The sequence below is a fragment of the Glycine max genome, chromosome 15 (genome assembly GCF_000004515.6).
Source record: "Glycine max cultivar Williams 82 chromosome 15, Glycine_max_v4.0, whole genome shotgun sequence".
NCBI lineage: Eukaryota > Viridiplantae > Streptophyta > Magnoliopsida > Fabales > Fabaceae > Glycine > Glycine max.
The window spans coordinates 2,407,664-2,431,160 of record NC_038251.2 but is presented as its reverse complement, the minus strand read 5'-3'; the positions used below and the strand labels follow the sequence as shown (position 1 = coordinate 2,431,160).

The 23,497-nt window shown below is 32.9% G+C and overlaps 2 protein-coding genes and 1 non-coding gene across 7 annotated transcripts; 1 reads left to right on the top strand and 2 right to left on the bottom strand.

The window, feature by feature from the left end:
• Nucleotides 1-4,467: 4,467 nt before the first annotated feature.
• Nucleotides 4,468-8,953, top strand: LOC100810283 (protein FAR1-RELATED SEQUENCE 5). Of its 5 annotated transcripts, none has more exons than XM_006597163.4 (4): nt 4,468-4,686; nt 4,918-4,984; nt 6,190-6,745; nt 8,034-8,951. In XM_006597163.4, exons 3-4 carry the CDS (start codon nt 6,194-6,196, stop codon nt 8,259-8,261), a joined length of 780 nt encoding a protein of 259 aa, XP_006597226.1. In that variant the 5' UTR covers nt 4,468-4,686; nt 4,918-4,984; nt 6,190-6,193; the 3' UTR covers nt 8,262-8,951. The 5 variants fall into 5 exon arrangements, 3 of the variants coding, with proteins under 3 accessions (XP_006597226.1, XP_003546989.1, XP_040865760.1); XM_003546941.5 differs by having other exon boundaries at nt 6,187-6,745; nt 8,034-8,950; XR_005888739.1 differs by having other exon boundaries at nt 4,485-4,686; nt 6,187-7,078; nt 8,034-8,165.
• A 514-nt stretch (nt 8,954-9,467) lies between these two features.
• LOC100527487 (EF-hand, calcium binding motif-containing protein) lies at nt 9,468-10,850 on the bottom strand. The gene has a single exon (NM_001249810.2). The coding sequence runs from the start codon at nt 10,683-10,685 to the stop codon at nt 10,050-10,052; it is 636 nt and encodes a 211-aa protein (NP_001236739.2). The 5' UTR covers nt 10,686-10,850; the 3' UTR covers nt 9,468-10,049.
• A 4,178-nt stretch (nt 10,851-15,028) lies between these two features.
• Nucleotides 15,029-15,110, bottom strand: TRNAS-GCU (transfer RNA serine (anticodon GCU)). Its single transcript has one exon. It is a non-coding gene; the product is annotated as a tRNA-Ser (tRNA).
• Nucleotides 15,111-23,497: the final 8,387 nt, after the last annotated feature.

Here is a 23,497-nt window from a genome sequence, read left to right as displayed (position 1 = left end):
CTTTGAAATACCATTGTATTTTTTCATAAAAACCTCTTCCACGATCTGTAATAATAGCAGCGATAACCACTGCAACGTTATGGATGGAAGACCAAACATAGCCATTAGCCACGTACGAACCTTCACATGCACCGATAGCGTCGAGGTGGCATATCACCACCACACCTCTGACACAAAGTCCCGCAGGAACGATACTCCGCCATCTTGCTCGTCTTCCCGTTGGTGGCTCCGATAAGTTTTCGGTAGCTCGAGATCGCGCTTTACAAAATTACATTACCCTCTTTAAATGATTTATCCAAACACAGGCCTGAAGAAAAGTAAATGTTAACTAAAAGAACCATGGCTGAAAAAGCATTTCATTAAAAAATCTTTATCAACACACTTTTATTATGATTTCAGTATACCACTTACATAATTTTTAATAAAGATTTATGATCTTAGACAAAACCTAAAAAGAAAATATAAAAGAAAAAAAATACACCAATTTCATTACTCAAGGTGTATTGTTAAAAGATTATTTTGACATTAAAAAATTCAATAAATTTTAAAAGACTTTTATAATTAGGATTTTAAAATTTAGATTTTAATAAATTTATAAAGTATAAATTCATAAGATTTAAGAAGTCTTTATAGATTTATAAAACTTTAAATGATTATGTGATTTTTTTAAAAAGATTCAAAATTGTATAAGACTCGATGAAAAAATTAATAAATAAAATATAAGATTTAAAAAAAACAACACAATTTTTTCAATCGTTTAATAGCAAATTGATTATAATTCCATACCCACCTCTTATATAATGTTTCTCCATGTCATAATTTATAGAATAATGTCTTTACAACATTCATAATCATAAGTACATTTAACTAGCAATTTATAGAATCCTCATCTCTTTTGATATTAAAAAAAAACAAAACAAAGTATGTTGTCCCATTATGGATAAAAAACAAAAGCATGTAACTTTTTTTTTGGATTTGCAAATAAATTTTATTGAGCAAGCTACAAGAAGTAGCTTGAAAAACAAGCCAGCCAGCAAACACACATTACTACCGCCTCACTACAAGCCAAACAGCAGTAAACATAATCTACTGCATAACAGGCCAACAAAAGAAGAAGAAACAACCAAAAAAATTCATTACATGTTAAAGGAATGGAGGGGGTTATATCGCTGGTGCTGATGGAATGTCATGTTCTCATTGATCTATGGAATGTTGAGTTAACATTTGATTTAGGGATTTGAGTGACATTATTTGATGAATGTTTTTTATTAAAAAATCTCATGAAATTCATCAAAATTTAATAAAATTTGTATATTTTTAAATATTAAAAGATTTTTTATAAGTTATAAAAAAAATCTTAATTAAATATCAATCGATTTTAATGGATTTTTAAAAAAAATCATGATAATCTTAATTGAATATATAAAATTTATTTTTATTATTTAAAAATATTAATGGAATACCACGAGATTTTTTTAATAAAAAAAATTAAAATCCTTTAAAACCATAATTAAATATACAGGTTAGTTTGATATGGTATTTGAAAATTTACCTATGAATCAGTTTACTTAATAAGTCACAAGCCCCAGCACTTTTTGGTTTGTGATCATCATGAGTCATCACTGGGCTAGTTTCAATCCTTTTGACACCAAACACTTTCTTCCAATCACAACCACATATTTACAAGCATCAATCCATCGACACTTACCAATAACTTCATAACCAACAAATAAATAAGAATGTGTTTCGATGAGAAAATTTAAAATTCTGAGAAATTTTAAGTTCTAAGAATTTCAAATACTTCAATTGAAATTCTTTTATTTTTAAAATTTTGTGTTTGGATAAAAAAAATTAAAATTGTGAGGGTCAAAGAAAATGAATGCAAAGATAAGAGAAAATATGGTTGGGGTGCTTCCAAAAAAAAAAATATTGATGCAGTATGGGAAGTCGTAGGGAAACCAGGACATGACGGCGTACACCATCACACTCGACCACAGTATTCAGTCAACGGTGTAAGACATGATCCAGGCCCTCTGTGCCAACAAGCACCTCCACCACATGATGGATAACGATGGTTCTTGACTGGCTGGTGCAGTTCTACGTATTTCCCTACGCCCACATCCAATTGATGTTTCACGAGCTCAGACGGTGTTTCTTGAAGAAGAGGGTCATCGACGTGAGAGAAGAGTCGCAAGTTTGAGAATGAGATTTCAGGAACTTTTAGGTGGAAGAGAGTATGAATGTTATAAAGGAAATATGCGAGCGTTTTAGAAGATTCTTTTATCAAGAAGATAATTTCAATTTCTCACCTTTTAGAAAGAAATTGAAGTTTCGCATTTTTAGTTGCTTAAAATTCTATTTTAAAATTCCAAAAATTTAAATTTTTGACAAAAAAAACATCCCAACAATGAATTTTAGATTACAAAAATTTAAATTCTCTGATAAATTACTTTCCTCAGTTTAAAATTCTCTATCCAAACACACTCTAAATTAAATTCTAGCAATTGGAGCAAGCACAAGCACATTATTAGCGTTGATACGAACAAATAACAAAAACACTAAGCAGTTTCTATTGCGCAGGCAGCACGACAAACAATTTGAGATCCAAATAACAATAATAGGGTAAAAAATTATTGTGTGTGAAGAGTTGACACAAAAATGGAAAATCCCCAATTACAACACTCAAAATTGAAACTTACAGGTAATTGACTTAGTCGACGCCGGTGTTTTTGATGGAATGGAACAAGGAGGAGAGCATGACGCGATAATGGACGGGACGAGACTGTTTCTCGTGAGGGTCGAATTGAACGTTGGTGACGCCGATTTCTCTGAGGCGAAACTCTAGCTTCTCCCCGACACGAGATGCCACTTCAGAGTCCCAAAAACCATGCGATCTTGGGAAGCGATTAACAAGAGCACGGTAGTGAGTGACAAATTCCTGCTCTGATGATGAAGCCATGGCTATGATGGAGGATGTGGTGGTGTTTGTGACCTGGGCGGTGATTTTCCAGCACGACAACACCAGCTATAGCATGTGCCGCTGATGGTTATGGTAATTACCCGCCATCTCTCTCTCGCATCACACCACAATGTTTCCTTCGTTAGTTTAGAATATCACATTCACATTCAAATGCTAAAGAAGGTGCTACAAATAGCAAAAATGTGGTGCGAATGCGAATAGTACAAACTCTTCGGGCCTACTTTCCAAAAACCCACATTTTGTTTATGAAATTGAGAGAAGATACTTATTTGCCAAACAAGTCGTTGGTAGAAGGAAGACTTAGGCCTTGGGATGATGGTTGAGAGAACTTAGATTATCCACATAAATTAGTTATGAATATTTTTTTGTCATTTTAATTAGGTTTAATTAAGTTTTTCATATTTAGAATATAGTCCATTTTCAAAAAACTACTTAACATTCATTTTTGTTCCTTAAATACCTGGAAAAATTTTGTGTTGCATTTTAGTACCTACCGTTAGAATGCATCCGTTAATTGATAACATGACAGACAAAGTGTCACGTCATCTCTCCAATGTGACTCCATGGATCACTACTGTAGGCACTGGCACACTGGATCGTGACTTCCTCGCATATGTGGCACTCAAGAATGGATTCAACTTCTCCGGCGTTTCGCTTTACCACGGTAACGCTTTGCCAAATTCCCATTTGCCTTTGGTTTATGCAGGGAATGTGAGTAACAGTGCTATGAATGGAAACTTATGTACGAAGGGAACAAAGTTGTTTTGTGTGACCGTGGGTTGATCGCTAGGGTTCAAAAAGGCTCGATGATGAAATCCACCAGAGCATTAGGGATGGTGTCAACACTGTCGCTAACGACGAGGAGCTAGTGGCGAATGCTCATTTATTACTAGGGTACCGTAGTTGGGTAGAAAAGCCGATGATGCTATTAAGAAGTATTTGGTTTCCAATGCGAAATCAACAACTAAGATTATGTTCCAGGGAACAAAGGTGGGGATTCAGCCATCACCGGTGGTTGTTGCGTTTAACTCAAGAGGTTGCATGTCGTGGCTTGACTTGAGTTTCAACATCATCTCGAGCACCTCCATATCGGTACCTTCATTTTTTTTAAATTAAAAAAAATAAAAATTAATGACGTGGACACCTGAACTTATGTATTTAGTGAGTATGCGTGATGATATGATGATATTTCATATGTCACGTCATCACTTGATGGATGAGGACTAACGACAAATAGTGAAATAAAACGCAAAAATTCTTAGGTATATGAGATAGATAATTTTTTATAAACAAACTATATTCTAGTAAAAACTTAATTAAGTCTTCTAATTAATTCATACTTGAGTGTAGACATAAGTAACTGCAGGAAAATATTATTTTTCTCGTAAAAAATTAAACTCAAATATTATTTCAAAAAATTTAATCATAATTTCAACTCACAAATATAAGTTCGTTTATTCATGAAAAAAATCACAATACTATTTATCATTGAATTTTGAAATAAATAAATAAATCTTCACAGTGGAACGTGCATCGCATAACACCGTAGTGTTGCTGTTCTCTGGTCAAGCATCCGTACATCAATGGTGTGTGCATGAGATTCGGAGGAACCCTTCTTTGGCCTTCGTATTTGAATAATCCAAAAACTGATAGACCCGACCCGATCCAAACTTAACTCTATCTGGACCTCGTCGGAGGAGGGGCAAGTAAGGGTTCATCAACTTTTTCTTCGTGGTGCCGTTTTTATTCACTAGGAAAGCCAATGCATTTTTTTTTCTCGAACTCATGCTATGAATTTTTCATCTATACTGAAAGTAACATTGCATCCGGAAATATTGGTATTCCGAGTGGACAATTTGACAGATGGAGCATTCCTATTTCCTAGTTGAAAGGAAAAGTATAATGCAATGTTAATAGCATGCATAATTTTCTTGCAGGTTTTGCAGGAATATGTTGAAATCAGGCTGATTTTATCTTCGGTAGTTATTGTGCTGGACTGGACAGGTACTAAACCGTTGTCTCCATCTTCTCACATTTTTGTAAATCTTGTGTATATTCTTAATTCATGAAAATTAGCCTCTCTTTTTTTTTTTGTTTGTTTACTTGGACAAAAATAACAATAATAATTAAAATTTATCAACGCACTGTATAAATATACACTTATCCTGTATCCAATAATTGTATAGCTTGGGGCTTTAGAGCTATGTTACCTGCAACTATGGTGAAAAGTCATGCAAATTGCTCATCTTGATTGTGATCTTTGTTGGTGAAACCTCTCTCTCTCTCTCTCTCTCTCTCTGCAGTATAAGTTCTAATTAAATGCTATTAATATCTGATATTCATCCATCATCCAAGAGTTTTGAATAAATAGGATAGCCGATATCCATATCCAGTCTATATACAATTTCCAAAAAAAAAATACAAGACCTACTAATTCTTGTTTATGTTTTTTTAAAAATCGGGATTGATATTTTGGTGTTAGCAGCCGAGCATACTAAATTTGCAGCTTGGATTCAATGATGTCTCAACTCATGAGTGCTCAATTCAATGAAGTTGTTATGATATGTTAAGATTACAACTCTCCAACAGACCCTCCTACTAGCTCTTTTTAGATAATGTTTGATCCGACTTCTTTTGGGTTTCTCTTCTTTCTAATAGGAAAAGTTGGGCCGAACACAATTTAAGAATATCTCTAAAAACTAAAAGGAGTTTTTTTAATGATGGGAAAGTCAAAATTGAAAAGTAGAGCTCTCATAGAAGCTATTGGAGGAGCTTCTTCTTTTAAGGAGAAGTCAAATAAAAGTAAGGCCAAATACTACCTTGTTTTGATAAGCTAAAAAGAGCTTGTAGGAGGATCATTAGTTACTTTCAGTAAGCTTAGTCAAACACCTTCAATTTTCAACAGAAGTGTTCATATGATGAGAAATGCTTTAATTAGCTTTGTAGAAACTCTTTCAAATTCCCATTTGGTTTTGTTGTTTTCTTTTCTGGTTGAACATTATCAATATTTATGGTTATTAACACTATAGAACCAAACAAGGAAAATAAAAAAAAGAAAGACACCCTTTAAATTGGAAATCATAAAACCACAATAACCATATTCTTCAAATTTTACGATTGCTGGTTTTATCATGCAATCAAAATTTAGTCAAGTTATCTGATTAACTTTGAAGGATAATCTAATTATTTGCGTAATTCTGCCATAGTAGGGCGATGGATCACCAATCTGGCCAGGGATTTGATTCAGATGATAGTGACCTTGATATGCAAGCAGAAATTAGTGACAAACACGAGAAGGTAGATGAATTTTCAAAAAACTTAGAAATATGTGGAGGTGAAGATGAAATGTTTGTTGAACAACCTGTAGCAGACATTTCAACTGATATAGAAGCTGTAGAACCATTCATAGGCATGGAGTTCAATTCAAGAGAGGAAGCCAGAGAATTCTACATTGCCTATGGTAGGAGGATAGGGTTTACAGTACGAATACACCATAACCGTCGTTCACGAGTAAATAACCAGGTTATTGGTCAAGATTTTGTCTGTTCTAAAGAAGGCTTTCGTGCAAAAAAGTATTTACACAGGAAAGATAGAGTGCTGCCTCCTCCACCAGCCACTCGGGAAGGTTGTCAGGCCATGATAAGGCTGGCTTTGCGGGATAGAGGGAAGTGGGTTGTCACCAAATTTGTGAAGGAGCATACTCATAAACTAATGAGTCCCAGTAAAGTTCCATGTCGAGGATCTGGGAAGCACTTGGTTAGTGAGGTATGTCTCTCCGGACGATGGCAAATATGACTAGATGGTACTTATGAACTGATGTATGATCTATGGTTGAATACACAGTTCCCAAATCTCTGTTCCTTTGTTATTCTGTTGTCAACAAAGGGATGAAGAGGCCAGTCAAACAGTGCATTTTTAACTAACAATTTAAGTATATTTGATTGAAATGAACTGTATAGTGTAAATAGACTACTGATTAGATCTCTCCTGCTGCTGTTATGGAATTGACATCAGTATTGGTGGGGGTTCAAATAGACAGAACAAGATGAGCTTGACTAGCAAAAATACAAGTAAACCCTCATTTTAGTCCTTGAAATTGTAAGTGTCTAGCCCCTAACTTTGCAAAACATTATCACTTAAATCTTTTCTGTTGCAAAATTACGGTGAAAAATGAAGTAAAAAAAGGATTAATAAAATGCATGGCTTTTTGAAAAGTTAGAGACCGAAATGAAATTTTTTTGTATATTCAAAGACTAAAATGATCAGTGCTTACAATTTTAGGGACTAGAATGAGAGTTTACTCGGCAAAATAAAGATGATTCTGTGTAATTTGAGAGTGCCTGGTCTCTCTTGGCCCTAGCCATTTACTCACAGTTTTTCCTTCCTTCTCACCGGTGTCTCGGTTTTTATCAATATCCTCCACCATTCCAACCAAAACCCTCCAGTTTGCATCCCCTGTCATGTAGGTTGTTAGTTATTTGAAGGCATAGGGTATCCCATGTTGCCTTTGATTTTGGACTCACTGGTTCTCCTAAATCTCTTCCTAGTATATGCCCAAGTCCGTGATGGAGTTCTATCAATATCACATCAAGAAGATATGGTAATTAGTTAATGAGATATGCTAGCAATGCACTTCTTTTAACCACTCTATTATTTGGTTGGAATTTATTAGTAATCACAATTTTTTGTAGGTCTCGCCTATTAATGAATCTCACTCAGAATTTTCTAGTTTTTCATAAATTTTAACCAAAAATAGAGAGCATGTTAGCGAATGTGTTGCCAACACTCCTCTTAGTGAATTGTTTCCTGAAATTTGAGATTACAATAAAAGGCTAAGAGCCCCTTTCCCTCTAACATCCAAGAAAGAGAGAAAGAAAATGACTGTGAATATGATTGATTAAACTGTTGTATAAAATTGGAAGCACATCGCAAGCAGCTTTGATAAGTTGATTCATGTACAGCTATCACTGGTTGCTACTTGCTAGGGTTGAATTTCTCTGTTTTGTGTCTCTCTTTTTTAGTACCTCACTTATATTGATGATTTGTGTCACAGGATGAGAAGGATAAAAGAATCCGTGAGCTGTCACTTGAGTTGTACAATGAAAGACAAAAGTGTAAACGACGTTGTGCTGCATATGAAGAGCAGTTAAATGTGATTTTAAATGATTTAGAAAAGCACACAGAACATATCTCTAAAAAGGTTGCTGCTGTAGTAAGAAGCATAAGAGAGATTGAGGAGGAAAAATCAGATTCGGATGGTGGGCAATTAGAGCCATCATAGCATGCTTCCTCATTGGAGACATCCTGGTTGAGATTGTTGAGAAGGCTAACATTATTCTGTCGGCATCGCTTGAAGTAGTGTAGTGTAGCGGTCAAGTTAAACTTCAGGCAGCACATAGTTTACCAGAAAAAATCACATTTTTCTGGTGTGTACCATGTCCTGGATTAGGTAGGTGCTTAAAGTGTAACATCCATTATTTATTGTTCTTGCCGAAAAGCGTTTCTCTTGTGAGTACTGTATAACGTAGCCATTTCATTCTTCCGTTGGACTCAACATTTTCGAGCCAGTGATCATGTACCTTTTCCAAGTTTGTGGGGTCGTCATGGTTTACATCAAATATTGACTCTACTCTCCCCTGCTTGCATTCTGCTTACATAAAAAATGTACCTTTTCCAATGTAGCGAAAATTTCTGGTTAATTGTCACTTTTCAATTTTATAAAAAGGCCAAATTTATCTCTATAAAATTTGTGTGGTGTACAGCTACTAACAAACTTGTCATTTGGTGTTAAATTTCTATCACCTAGAGACATTCAGACAATGGACTTGAGTCAGGGTTAAGGAACTATTATCGTGTTTATATCAAATTTACCCAAATCAATAATCATTGTTTTTTTTTTTTTGCATATGTAGACTTTACCAACTACCAAACATGCCAACTGCAATATAAAACGCCATTGCATGCCGAAAACACACTGTAATTCCAATAAATTATTACGGTTTGGTCGGTAAAACTGCCATGATAATTAATTAATTCTTGTCACATGTCCTTTATTTTCTGTGAATTTCTTTTGCAAATAAAGGTGCTGCGGATGAAAAAGATAAATAACCAAAATTCATGTTCAGGATATTATGATGTCGTGATAAATTGATTGTTAAAAGATATAAAATATAAATTTAGTCCTTAAATATTGTAAAATATAATAAATTAGTCTTGTCTTAAGTTTGTGAAATCATTTTATTATTAAGTTGTTTTAAGATTAATTTAATAATAAATTATATTTTTTAACGACCAACTTCACATAAGTTAAAAAATTTTAAGAATTAATTTATCATTAAATTATACACAAATTTGTCATATTTTATGTACATTCACAAACTGAATTTGAATGTTTAATCTTTCCTATATCAATTTATAAGTATCTCATATGATAAATTAGATTATTTATCCGATAAATTAAAAAGAAAGAAAGAAAGGGAGATCAAGATTCAACAAAATCATCAAACAGAGTTTTACATGGTAAAAACAGAACCAACCTTTACGGCCTCAAAACTTTAACAACAAGAAAACACAAACAGATCTTGTGACTAGCAATAGTCTCCCGATTTCAACGGCCTTCCTCCCCCAAAAAACCAAGACATGAAGTTGTAGCAATACCAGGGCAAGGCTCATCTCACTTATCGAGCCAGGTTCTAACCCCCCAAAACCAACGTCTAACATTGGAAACACACACACACACACACACACACACACAAACTGACAAAAGCGTCGACGCGTGCTTCTTCCAAAAAAAATAAAAATGACATGCATGGTAAATACGAGGCACAAATTAATGCGCACATTACATTGCATACCTAGGACGACGAGATCATATGGGATTGATCTAAATCATATACCGTCCATGGTCGGAAACCATTACATGTGTGTGACGTGGAGATTAGTTAGAGAAAACACAATTACCTTGTTGATCGAATCATGTAATTATTTCTCCTGAAACTTATATACAAGAACAAAACAAAGCAAAGATGTATGGGAATAGATAGATTGAATGGATGTGAAAGAAATGAATTTAAGTGAGAGCACTGAAGCCACCCCCTTTCATCATTTGCTTGAACTCCTTGAAATCGACCATGCCGTCTCCATCAACATCAACCTTGGATATCATGTTCTTGCAGTCTTGGACGGTTCTGCCCTGCTTCAAGCCGAGGGAGGACAGGACGGTCCTCAACTCGTCGACGGTGATGAAGCCGTCGGCGTTCTGGTCGAAGACGTTGAAGGCCTCCCTCATGTCCTCCTCCTCGTCGCGCTCGTCCATGATGGTCTGGTAGAGCTCCCCGAACTCGTCGATGTCGACGCAGCCATCGCCGTTGACGTCAATCCTCTCGATCATTTGGCCGAGCTCCTTGTCAGGAATGAAGATGCCAAGATTCTCCAGCGAGTCGTTCAGCTCCTTCTTCGTTATTCTTCCGTCGCCGTTGCGGTCGAACATCTGGAACACGCGCTTCAGCTCGTTGGGGTCCATTGTTGTTCTCTTGATGATGCGGGCACTGGAAGAAGAAGAAGAAGAAGAAGAAGGTGCAGTGATGGTTTTGGTTTGGAACCAAGAAGGGGGGAGGAAGGGACGCACCTTCTTGGGGACCAGACAGAGGAGGAATGAGTGTACGAGGTTGTAAAGAAGGAAAATCCTATGCAAAATAGTTGGCATGGGGATGGGAATGGGAAACGAGAATTAATTTGTGGTGCTTCTTTCTTGGACGACGAGAGATTTTTGGATTCTAAATATAAGAGTGGTTAATTGGATAGATATATATAAGGTAAAGAAATTGAAGTGAGTTGAATTCAGGTTGTTTTATGCTTTGTTTGTTGCTCCAGCCTCACTCAGAGCTTTTAAGAGACATGCAAGAGCTGTCTCTTCAGCCACTTTAACTCTAACGCGTTTTTGGTAAGGGGCACAACTGGATCTGCTTCCACTCAATCAATTTCAATTAATTTAAGAGATGAATGTTATTAATATTGGGCTATAATTAGTGTGTCTTTAGAACGTTAGTTAAAAAATTAAAAGAAAAAAATTATTAATATTCTACTATCACTTATTAGCATTTTTCTTAATACACTCCATCTAATACATTTTTATTAATATATCTAGTCATACAATCCAACTCGACTTTTAGTAAGAGTTGAGATAGTATATATGTGATTATAAATTCTAATTTGGGTGTAAGTGTAATCATTGTATAAAAAAATAACATTGATAAATTTCAATTAATATTTATGTATAGATTTAGATTTAAATATTTCTTAAACTGTGTTTGGATGGGTAAACTTGACATAACTACAGTGATGGTGATGAGCAGGGTTGTTTCAAAGACGCGTTCACATTAAATAATAATTGGTTTTGCTTTGCAAGAATTGTATTGTATTGGCCCCATGTCACTTCAATGGTGTGTTGCCTTACCTGTAATGTACTCCACATATAGTTATTGTTATTGTTTAACTGGCCGATGATCTAATCCACATATAATGCCGAGCAATGATACACAATTAATTAAGAAATGTCTGCTAACCATGACCCTCTACTTTCTGAATGGATCAGACGGGAATATTATTTCTTTTTCCCTCTTTGACAATAAGTATTTAATTTATGAATATAATTACGAGATTAATCGTTCCATCCAGAGTAAGGACCAAGTAAAACCTTTTCTTTAAACGGGAAATCTAATAAGAGACAAATTGTTAATGCTTACTGAAAATATCAGTTAAAATATTGTCTTTTTAACGAAGGATTTTCTTATTTTTTTTAAAGATTATTTTGTGTTAAATAGTATCTTTAAAATATTGGTTAAAAATAATTTTTTTTTATTAAAATACGTAAAATTATATTGGTAATGATTTTTATTTATGTATTTTCATGATCTCTTCAATAAAAAAATATATATTAAAATTTAAAGTTTATTAATCAATGTCTACTGGTAAGTGATACCAAATGAAAAAACCATTCAACAAAAAAAAAAAAAAAGACTTCTAAATGTGAGTTTAAAAGGCATTGATGTGTGTTTGAGCGTTGATTACGGATCTAAACATAAATAGGAGGTGGTTGGAGAGTGGAGCCCGGCAAATGATTAGGGTAGAGGCCGGCATTACATTACATTATGTAATATTCAGTGGACTTCAGACACTTGAATTTACTCAACGGCTATTTGCGCGTGTTTGGTAGGGTGCTAACACGTGGCATCTTTGTATCTTGTTTCTCCTTTTTTTTTTATTTGCTCTCTTCCATAAAAATAATTGTCTAAAGAAATAAAATTATCTGAAAATAATTATTATTTAACTTTTTAATGTAATATTAATTACATTTTTTTCACTTATATTTCTTTTATATTAACAATATGAACAATAAAAATTAACATTGAATTAACAAAAATAAAGTTAATTTTATAAAATTATTATTCTTTTTTTTCTATTTATTATATTTTATTGGTCCGTCTAAAATAACTTAAGATGATAATTATGATGAGATAAATGAAGTATTTAAATTGAATTAAATTAAATATATTTGTGTTCTCTCAAATTTAGTTTTTTCTCATATTAAACATTATTTTGTTTTAGTTTTGTAATTAGGAAATTGTTATATTTAATCCTTCTCAAACTTACATATCATCTTGCATTTTTAGTTATTCCTTTGTCAAGAAAAAAGTTATTCTAAAGAAGACTAATCCGCCAAATAAAGGTTGCAATCTTGCTAGCAACATTTTGGAAATAAGCTTGTAAATAATATTATATAGGCTAAATTGGTTTGAGTACCTCGAAAGTGGTTTGATGGTCACCCTTGAGAATTAAGACAATAAATATTTCATTAGCTTGAGCGTGTCATCTCAACCTTATGCCAAAACATTTTAAAAAGATAGGTTAGAACTTATTTGATCTTGAAGTTTTATATGATTTCATGTTATAAGCGTCTTATGAACCTCTTTTTTAGTAAATCAACAATCAAAGTTAAACAAGTCTTATCAGGAAGAGTAGAGCAGTTAAAATGATCCATTTAGTCCGACCCAACTTTGGTTCATGTGGGTCAAGGTCAAAAAAATCCACAGGATCAAAAGGGTTGGATTATAAGATCTGCATGGCCAAAAACTCACAAGACCTTGTGGGTTAGGATCAACCCCGGGTCTTAAATTTTAAATTTTAAATTTGAAGAACTTTTTAATTTGTTAACCGCTTGAGAATTTATAATATAACTTCACAAAGTTTTGAATGTAGTTGACTTGCTCAAAGGAAAAAAATATTATAGATGCAAATAAAAGTTTGTAGTCAAGTATATACCCCAATAATCAAGCTTAATCATGCTCAAGATTGATCACATTTAATTTCACCATTTCATGAATGCATGATATCCTTGACAAAATAAGAAACTAAGATATTGGTAAATTAATAATAACTGAAAAAAAAACACATATGTTGGACCGAATAATAAATAAATAAAATAACACTTCAAGCATAACCTATCAAGTTGTTCTTAAAAGACAATGCAATCTCATAAATAAGATAAGAGAAACAAACAATAAATTGATAGCAATTCGGATTGAGTGATACAAAATATTTTGGTATATTAATTGTCAAAATCAAAATCAAAATCTAGATCTTTCCCTTCTCACATGCATCAGATCCTCCATACAAAATAATTCCCAGTTTTCTCAATCAATTTATCTATTGCTTTATTATTGTTGTAATCTCATCTTCATCTAAAACTCAACCAAAGTGAAATACAATAAGCCAATTAACCCTAAAGTAATTAAATAAACATAATAATACAAAAATACAAACAAACACACACACAAAGGATTACCACTAGGATTTTGAGAAAAACCCTACAATCAATTCCTAGTGCAAATCAACATTTGAACATGTTCAAGGAAGAGTAGAATTTCTATATTTTGTCAAAACACATCCACTAAGGCTAAAACCAGACTCTATTCCACTATGATAATAGGAATACTAAGTACATCTCAAGTCATTATAGAGAGTGTAGGAAACCTTTTTTTTCATTAGCCTTCCAATAATGAAACACATCATTCTCAAAGTCATCATCATCTTCCACTTGAGGTTCATCCAAATACACATCCAAATCAATTTTCAGTGTCAGTTACTTTTGGTGGTTGAAAGCATTACACATTATCTTTTAAATTTAATTATTTAGTCTTTAACTTTTGACAAGATAGATAAATATTGTATGGTGTGTCAAACTATGTTTGTAATGCTATAATTTTATCCTCTGATAATATATTTTCCTTTCATTGAGTGGCTTGTTATTGAACATTGTGTAACATTCATGAGACAATTTTATGCAACCAGTCCAATTTGTTGTTTTCTCTTTAGGCTTACTGTTCGTATAAGATATTGTCTAAGCTTTGGGACAGTGTGGTTGGCCCAGCCCCACCTAGACTCAATCTTAACCAGCTCAACTACGGTCTAGGTTTGGGAAACATGGTCAAAAAATTGCCCAAGTCAAACTCAGACCAATCCATCCCTTGAGCACCTTTTGCCTGTGTAGATCTTTCCAGTCTCAAATTGTTTGATTGATGTAGGATAGTGTAGGGATTAGAATTTAACGTATCAGAATTCTGGTTTTGTAGGGTGAATCAGGGTAAAAACAGGTTGAAGGTCATAGTGAGAGGAAATGTGCAAGCGATAGACTGAGGTTTTAAGGTTGTATTGATGGCTGTTTTAGTGCTGTGAACATAATATTTGGGCTTTCATGGGTTTTAGGCCGAAGTCAAGGAAGAATAATCTGTTTCCTTATTTTTTGCCTACTCAGTTTAATTTAAAAGTATTGGTTGAGCCTTGACCCTAGATATTATTATTGCAGAGAGGTTATAACATCAGCAGAATTTCACCCTACACATTGTAATACGTTGGCATATAGCAGTTCAAAAGTTTCAATCCTTCTGACATTAGAGGAGCAAAATTTCAAATAAATAGATGTGAGACAATATTTGTAGATTAAATGAAATGATTAATAAGTTAAATTAGAAGTAAAAACAAAATAAATGCCGTCGCCTGAGAGATTCGAACTCTCGCGGGGAAACCCCATGTACTTAGCAGGCACACGCCTTAACCACTCGGCCAAAGCGACACTTGTGGATGGAAATCCTCTGCTCTATATATATATATAGTATAAAATATGTAGCTTGACCGTAAACAAAATAGTTTATGCTGATTTGATGATTTCTGAGCTTCTTGGCACCTTGTTTTTGTGGGCTATAAAACCTGTTATTTTTAATGAATTTTCAACTCCACCAAAAGAAAATTTGGGCTGAAAAAGTTACACCACGAGAGTCACAAAGGACTATGTTAAGCCCGAGTCCAAACCTTTTTTTTTCTTTCTTTTATTTAAAATAAATAAAGAAAAATAATTCATATAAGGTTTTTTTTTGCTGTTTCTTTTGTGTTAATCCTCTTATTTAAGAAAAATAAATTTTGATTAATTTAGAGTTACATAAAAGATATGTAAAATTTGATCAATTTTTTTTCTCGCTTTTATAGTTCATATAAGATATATTTAAATATTATTTTATCGAAACATTGAGGAAAAAAAGTTATATACTATTAATAATCAGAAACTATCCTATATAATAAATTTATTCAGTTTTAGGCTAATTTGGTAAATTATCCCTGGGCTGCAATTGGATTGATTCAAAAGAGCAGAAAAATTGGAAATTACCGCCTCTGCCCCATCACTGCATTGTCTTGTTTGTCTTAATTACACTCGGTCCGAAATTTAGTCACAATTAACACTTTTCACCCCTTTTCAAGAATGTATTATATATGCGAGAATGAAATCTTTTTTTTTTCCGTTGCTCTCTTTCTTTTTTTTCATTTCTCAATAAATAAATTAATCTATTTAAACTATTTATTTTGGCACCTTCAATGCTGTCTGCTACTACCACTACCACTAATGGAATGGGAGCTGTTTCATATCTTAATAACGCGTTCTTAGTTAAGCTCCACAAACCAAAAAACTCTTCAAAAGTTTAAAAAGTAGGTTGCTATGAGGTGTAAATTTCAAGGAACCATTTCTTCTTAAATCTTGATTGAATCCATAATTAATATATCTCATTGCACGTTCCCTTCCCTAGTTAGCCTTCCTGATATTCCACGCACTAATTTCCTCCTTTGTGGTTGTAATACTATGTTTTGCTAACAAGAAAAAAATTATGTAAATCACTCATAGATGCAGTTTAAATGGGTATGGTGCCTGTAACCATCTTTTACCAATTATGTAAATCACTTGTAGATGTAGTTTAAATGGTATTGCTGCATCATTTTTAAAAATTATTCCTTCCACCTTTAATTGCTCATTTGTAACAAATGCTTATGAAGCCATGTTTGTTTATCATTTACAGGAGGGCCTTGGGTATACAATGTATAAGGGAGCTTCAAAGAAGAGAAAGTTGCCTGTAAGAAACTCTAATGTTTATTTATGCAATACAAGAAGCAAGACAGTGCAAAGTTTTCACCCAAATAACTGTGGAGCTGTAGAAACTGGTGTTTCTTCTAATAAAAAGATTTTACTTCTTCACTAAAAGCAACTACTCAAGCTCCTTCTCGTTGTTTTGAGTTTTATGTCAGGTCAGATGAGGGAATTGGCCTTTGTATTGATTTAAATTCATCCCCATCAGATTGGACTAACAGGTACAGAAATGAGGTACGTGTGAGTGAGAAAGTGTGTAGGAAGAAAGAATCTAGGAGTCTTTGGCAGGATCTCAGTTGTTCAGGAGGGAGTTCTACACAAGGAAAAAGTTCATTTATATGGAATACAAAGTCTGGCCACTTTGATGATTGTAATGGACCAACCAGATATGCCCCAAGCTTGAAATTGGTAAAAGATGTTACAGGGCTTGATCAACAGAATAAAGGTGGCTGCCCTTCAATATATGATTCATTAACTCCATGTGCCATGACTGTACATGTGGAAAAAAATGTAAATGAAAATCAATCCACTGATAGCAACAACAGTCCCATAGACCCAGCACAACATGCACCACGTACCAGTGCCAGACCTGCACGCACTCACACCAAGCCCACGTACTTGAATGATTACGAGTAAAGGGGACCCAGTTGTAATAACCAATTCCGTTAGCAGTGTCGCGGGTTAGGGGACAGTATCTTTTGTTATAACAGGATGGGTATTATCCATATTAGATAAAATGTTAAACCATATATATATACAGCAGTGCATGCATGAATAAAGCAAGAACATTTTCAGACTATTTAGTTATTTCCTTTACGCGCTTTTTCTCTCTGTTAGTTATCCCTACCATCCACTGTCTCAGCTGAAGTTAGTTATGGTGCACCAAACAATTATATTTCTGGTGCTGAATCTTGCGCTAAAGATGTATCTAAGAAAATCCTTGATTCAATTACTACTGATATTGCATTCATTAAATCAATATGTGGTTCTGTTGGCAATTCACAGTCAGGCCTCAACACATTAGGGCATGAAAATTCAAAGCATGATAACGAAATTTCTGAAGATTGTGCTATGCTAAATGGTTTTTGCCCTGTCAACCCTGGTATGATATGTCCAGGAGCTTTGTTAAGTAGTTCTTTGGAGCTACAAGTTTCAGAAGTTTTAAGTGATCCTAAGAATTGTTCAGACATGGAACAAGGTGGACTAATTTACTCAAGCGAGATTGATTTGGATACTGATGGGAAGAATCTCCCATCACTAACTGAAGAATGGGTATGGTGCTATCTCTAGCCTTCCAGATATATATGTATAATTTTTCCAGTTGGAAGGCTTAATTGGTTCTTGATTTTCATAGTGAAAAATGTGAAATTAATCTTATTATTAAATGATTCATATTATTGCTAAATACAGTTTCCGAACCCTTTCTACTTCTTGAAGATGCCAGTTTATTATTCAAATTGGTATCTTTTTCATTGTAGTTAGATCAGTATTTATTTTCTCATTATTTGCTAGTTGTTTATTAATAGAGCTCTCAATAATTTGTATTTTATCCTCTATTTTTATGATTGTACTTTTTTAATCCTTTGTAACATACCTGTGAAAGCAACTTTTTACTTTTTATGTTTGTCTGTGTTGGAGAAGGGGATAGAGTATAGGGATTGAGGGAAGAGATTATAAACTTGATGTATTGACAATCTTAACAGTTCTGAGGATCCTTTACAGGCATATTGGCTTGTGGCTCCCATGTGACTAATATTTATCTTTGTTTTTATGAATTCATTTATTCACTTGTGTTAAGTATATAAAACATCCTGTTATTTGCAGGAAGTGGGCAAAATTGTTAATGGAAGGAAGAGTTCAGAGTAATTACTCCTCTCAGAAACATTTTTCAAAGTTAATTAAGTTTTTATACCACTGATTTGAGCATATTCATGCTGTGCTTCTTCCAGATGTTCCCAATTTGATGACCCACATACGAAGTCTGGCCTAGAGTGTGGTGATCAGGAGTCTAAAATGAAACTTCACAAAAAGAGGAAACACATATACTCTGAGGTTCAAAGTTCCAGTGATAAACCTGTTGGAATGTTCTTACGAAGCATGAAGAAAGCTTTGACAGTACAGCCCAGAAGATCCATGAGGCTAATCTCCAAGGTGCTTTAACAATTACTGCATTGAATACTACGAGTAACAAAACCTGAAAGTAAACGTATTTATTCAATTCTTTTGCAGCATTCAATTTCTTTAATAATATGATTCATATGTTGGTAAAGTAATTACATGATATTTTAAACATCTTGGGAATTGTTCTTCTGTGCATTTTATATTTGCAAATTACTGAACTTCGTTATTTCCCAATTGAAGCCACAGGAATGGTCTGTTACAATCTAAATTAGAAACTCTTAGCCATATTGATAAACCTTGCCTTTTGTCTTTTACATAAAAGCTAACTTGTTCAATTTTACTCTTGCATACCTGGTGACATACTATGCACAGTGTAAACGATAGAGGGAAATAACTTCCTATAGGATTTTGAATTACTTCTGATATAACAAACTCCCTCTTTATACCCGAGGCAGTTACAACAAGTTCATCATTTGTAGCTATAGTTACATCTAGATGATTATAAATAAGTCTCATCTTCACATCTCTGTATGCAAGAATTCAAATAATACAAAATCAATGAATGTTGAGATATCTCCTTACACACAGGTATGCCTAGCTTGTGGAAGACTTTCATACTTTTTTTAGGTGCTATTAACTTATTTGTTAAAAATAAATTACTTTGATAGTGAAGTTCTTTTCTACTCATTTGACGCTACCACATTTTCTTGTTCTTGTTCAGTGATTTCATGAGGTGCTTCGTATGCTTTATCTGAGAAAGCATTAGTTCCAGAATTCTCAATGAATCAAAAGGATGACAATTAGTAGGTATGAACTACAACTTACACTTCAGCTTGTTTTGAGAACCATAAGGATTAGTGAGACAGGCCTTGAAAGGTTACATGAAAGATTGGAAATAACCCTATATCCTATTGTAATCTTTTGGTAAATCAACAACTTACATTCTTGGTTTGGACTTGGATGACTGCAAGGGAAGAAATGGTTTGAAATTTGTCTTGTACAGTACATGATTGTTCTTTTGAAGCATACAACACAGGAATTAGAAATCAATATACATAAAATTCCCATCCAAGAATTTTTGTATTTTTCTGCTTCTGTTAATCATGTTAACTGACTGCAGGTTGCATTATTCTTTTGCAAGAAATATACTCACAGAATAATAAAAATGCGAGGTAGCCTTTCAGGTAGATTTTATTTAGAGTTATCAAGTCAACCATATAAAGTTCATGGTATTTAGAAATAATAGAAATTATTGTTTCTTTTTAAAGGTGTACTGGGCTTTGAGACACTGATTGTATATTAACGTTGATCTGATTTCAATACCAAAAAAATGTTGATCTGATTATGTATCGTAGAATTTACTTAGACTGAACTCATCAATCAATTAATTTAGGGTATATTTGAGTAGTAAAACATTTCCAGGATAAATTTTTAACTATTAATGTAATTGAAATGTGTGTCTAAATTAAATTTTAATTAAAATTTTTACATTAAAACGTGTGGTGGTGGAAGGATATGAATGTGTTTCCCAAATTGGAACTGTGTTGGAGAACAAGACTCGTTGATCCTAGATTCTAACCAATTGCCAAGTAAATTAGTTAATAAATACTTTTCACAAGATAAATTAAAAAAAATTGTTATTTATTAACTATCAGCAACCAAATTCCTACTTAAAATACAAAGTATATTTGAATCAATCCGTTATCGAATATGCAAATTACGTCAAATATCAATTGATCATCCTCCAAAAGAAAAGTCCTCGTGCATGGACTTTAGGAAGACTATAATATTGTCGGTACGCTGAAATAAGATTGATATCATTAAAAAAAATTAATCCTTCATAATCAGTCAAGATATTTATTATTCTTGATTTTGCAACCCAACAACTCTAGACCTTTTATCCTTGTTAATCTTTTCAACTAGAACTCTTCTTCTTTCTGGAGTACTATTTGGCAAGAATAGTCAAACGTTGGGAGCGGTGATACACAGACAGATAACATGAAAAGTAAATTTGAGTTTCTTCCAAGTGATATATTTTTCTTATAAATGAAATTTGGACAAAACTTAAGTGTAGTATTAGTATATGTTTGTTAATGTTATTCTTGGATCATAAATTATAATTTTGTCTTCATAACTCGCACAACAAAAATGACATTAAAAATTAACACGGATCATCCATATGAAGCTCTAATTTAAATTAGAAAATATCACAATAAACACCTATAAGTAATACACCTAAATGTTATTCATTCTTTAAGAGAGAAGGCGTTGCTGGAGTAATTTTTTGTTTAATACAGCACGCTAAGAAATTATGTCCATCCCTTGAACTTATCAATTCAACTTCATTTCTCACAATCTCAAATACTTTAGCCACTTTAGGTACACTGCAATTCTTAATAGCATTATACTAAATAAATTTCCTGCTTGACGATCAAGTAATAGATTCTCAATTAAAAAAAAAAGTAATAGATTTGTGGGCTCGAGGCAGAATGGTAGGGCAAACAGGGTTAGATAGGTAAAAATACGGGTAAAGTATTTTAAGGACATTAATTAAGTTATCAATAATTTTTTTTATTATTAAAAACTACGAAGAAGTGTATTGGTAATATTGGTCAAAAATATATTGAAGGACACTCATTAGTATTTTTTTTAAAAAAATATAATGCATGTTAATAAATAAATTTATATTCATTATTTTATCAGTTATTTAAAAAATATTCAATGTCTTTTAAATTTTCAAAAAATGTTGAGTTAGTTAAATAGTGTGACGTTACTTATGAGTGCCTCAGTTCAATCCCACAATGTAATCTGTCCTTTTCCCATTTTCATATTCACTTTGTTTTACAAAAAACCTTACCATTGAAAGTATTAATCTTAATTTGAGCAAAAAGAAATTTCAAGATAAGAAATAATAGTCCTTTTTTTATTTCTTATGACGATTTAATCCAGTTGAGGCTGCCCTATGAGCTCACAAACCCAAAGAAAATCTGTTTCTTGTTTTCCCTGATGATTCATTTACGTGATACTGATACGTAATACAGTAACTAAGAATTAATAGCATTGTCTTTTTTTGACGTTTGAATTAATAGCATTGTTAGGTTTATAACGTTACATGCAAATTAGTATGCACCCTAAAAATAGCAAATTAGCTATTTCAAAATCTAAATATAAACTTCCATACAAAAAAATCTAAATATACACCACTTTGTTTACCGTTTAATTAGACAGCTAAAGTTTCTTTTGAATAAAAAAATACGATCGAGAACCTTCTTTTTATATATATACGAGAACCTACATACCAATAGTTTAATACATAGCAGCATAGTTGACTCTGACTGACATAGAATAAGAAACGTAAACAAAATGTTATGCTAGTGATTGATAAAGAGCTAATTAAGACCACCTAGCTACCTAGAAACAACGAGTTTGAATATAATTGACTAGCTAAAACCAACGAAGAGCATATGAAATTTAGGACCCCCACGTGAAAATCACGAGGTTTAGCATATCGGTATATCACTGAAGACAGATTATAAAGGAGGAAGCCATTTTGATCGCAATTCGCTGTGACAAATGTTTTCTTTATCTGACAAAAAAAAATGCTTTGTTTGACTTATTGTTTAATTTGGGCAACTATGTATTATTATTCGTTCCAATTTCAAGTCTGCTAACATGGTTAGGATAATTATTGTATCAATGTAAAAAAAAAAAAAGAAACTCTCGCCCCTAAAGGGTTTGTTTCTGTACACCAAAAAATCTTATATGCATCGCTTAAGAATTGAGACAAAATAATTTCTAAATACTCTTCTTTTAACCTGTCCAAACGTCTTTTAAACAGAAAAATATAATGTGTTAGATAAGTACTGAGTTTGAACAAGAAAGTAAAATATGTCAGACAAGTACTAAGCATAATGAATCTTAATCTATGCTATAGGCTTGGTTCAGGATCAATTCCTTAAGGTGTGTGCCTTTAGGTCAGAAGATTATTATTATTATTATTTTATCGTTAGAAACAGAAGATTCAATATTTGTTATCGAACACTCAGTAATTGACTATACATTTTTTATATGCAACTGCCATCTTCTACGATCGAGAGGTAATTACTTGAATTAGGTAAGATCATTATTTGCAGTGAAAAATTTCTTTTACGTATTTAATGCAAATGTATATTTATGACTAAAATTCAAAACCTCTTTGATTAAGTTGGAACGATTACCTATTAGTTGATTCATGCGCTCAAACCGGTTGATCCATGCACAAGGTTGGCCATGCATTTTAAAGTTTTGACAAGAAAACATGGTTGAATATTAATACGAATTACCACAAGTCCACAAGTAGCACCAATGCGTGTTATTTCTTTTTAAAGATTGCGGTAAGAAAGAGTGGGTTTCTACAAATAGTGAGGATGAAAGTGAAGTCCGCAAACGATCGGGCAAAAGTGTTTATCTCACTCTTTGTAGGGTAGACACAACGGAAAGTCAGAAACTATACTGCAAAGGTTAATATAATTTATACATATGCATGTCAGTATTTAACAATATAAACATGATTTGTTATACATGTACGTAATATTATATTAACCAATTACTATTTTCTTATCAATGATTAACGTTATTTAACTTTACTTTCTAAAGTGAGTTTTTTTATTTTGACATGTTCTAAAGTGAGTTATTGTTTTTAGAAGAGTTGGGTCCAATTAAATAAGGTTACATTTTTGAAAAAGCTGTTTTTAAAAACAAAAGGGAATTATATAAACAAATATTTTTATTTGAGAAATCCTGTTTAGTTACAGGTTTTGTTAATAGAAACAAAAACACAAAAAAATGAGTGTTAATACTTATTTTGTATATAACTACGTATTTTAGTTTGTTCATTGTACAAAATAAATATTTATTTTATATAACTAAAATGTATAATAAATAAATAA